A 1,297-nucleotide genomic window follows, 5' to 3' on the forward strand; every position below is an offset into this window, starting at 1 on the left:
ATGATTGACAACACTAAGCTCCTTCTGTGCATTTCTTCATACTGTAATCGTAGCTCAGAGAGGACGTGGGGTATTTTTAGTCTCATATTATCACAACATGGTGACAACTATAACAAATATGGAAAAACAGATTCTTTATAAAAGCTACAAACTAGAGCTTTAATATCAAACATTGTGAAAACAGATGACCTTTAACCTCTAATCTGATCTGACTGAAGATCATCAGCTGATCTTAGACCAGCTGCTTTCTACAGAGTCTCATCAACCAGGAAGCCGCTGGTTCTGATCCAGAGACAAACTCTCACCTGGAGGAGGAGAAACCTGCAGGTCGACGGTGCTGATCAGTTTCATCTCACTGCCTGTCTGAACGATTCGACATTCATACGTCCCGCTGTCATCAGTCGCTGCGTTCCTCAGAATCAATGAAGCGTCTCCAACCTTCATCTGACCAATCAGCAGATCAGCCCGGTTCTTGTAAGATGGATGCTGGTTTTCTGGATTGATCTGCTTGTCTCTGTACCGGAGGACATATTCTGACTCCAGATCGGTTCTCTTCCACTCTACAACTATGATTAACCCCTGATCAGGATCTTTACATGGCAGAATCAGGTTATCTCCAGGTTCAGCTTTGATTGTTAATCTGTTGTGATCTGAAGGGGAGAAAACAGAGCAGAGAGGTCAGAGGTCAAACCCTTATGTCTGACTGACAGACGGGGCCCCTATGCGTTGCATACCCTGCATACCCACTTTTTGCGCCACTGGCTCCAACAGAGCTGATTCAAACAGTCCAACTACCGGAGGTTCTGCTAATTTGATTCAGGCGTTAAATCAGGGGAAGAACTGAAATATGCAGGATATCGTACCGTGAATACTGACTTTAGACACCGCAGCTGCATGTTAATAACTGTTAATAACTGCATGTTAATAACTGTAACTGTGTTTCCAGCTGAATCTCACCTGCAGCAGAGACAAACTGCATGAAGACCAGAGACAGCAGGAGCAGAGACGCAGTCAGAGAAGAAGAACCCATTTCCGGGTTGGTTCGGTCTCTCCGTACGAAATTTAGATTCATGCCACGTTTCTACGTGGAAAACATTTTGTCGGGACATAAAAACTCTTAAGTTTAACTTAAAAACACATAAATCTGTTAGAAGTTCGGTGAAACCAGAATAAATAAACTCAGAGAAAGTAAAGACACCGCCCTGCGGCAGAACAGAGACGGGAAAAGGTGTAAAAAATGAAGGTGGAGCTTCAGGTGCGTTCCAGTTGTATGGAGGACCAAAGCTGACATAAATAA

The 1,297-nt window shown here is 43.8% G+C and overlaps 1 protein-coding gene across 1 annotated transcript; it reads right to left on the bottom strand.

Annotated features, from left to right (window-relative positions):
• Positions 1-305: 305 nt before the first annotated feature.
• Positions 306-1,193, bottom strand: LOC103461557 (programmed cell death 1 ligand 1-like; the record flags this gene model as incomplete). The annotated part of the gene is made up of 2 exons (XM_008403829.2): positions 958-1,193; positions 306-650 (listed from the first exon to the last, which is right to left on the bottom strand). Coding segments are annotated over exons 1-2 (460 nt in total), but the record flags the coding sequence as incomplete, so codon positions are not given.
• Positions 1,194-1,297: the final 104 nt, after the last annotated feature.

This window comes from Poecilia reticulata, unplaced genomic scaffold, assembly GCF_000633615.1.
Source record: "Poecilia reticulata strain Guanapo unplaced genomic scaffold, Guppy_female_1.0+MT scaffold_2269, whole genome shotgun sequence".
Taxonomy (NCBI): Eukaryota; Metazoa; Chordata; class Actinopteri; order Cyprinodontiformes; family Poeciliidae; genus Poecilia; species Poecilia reticulata.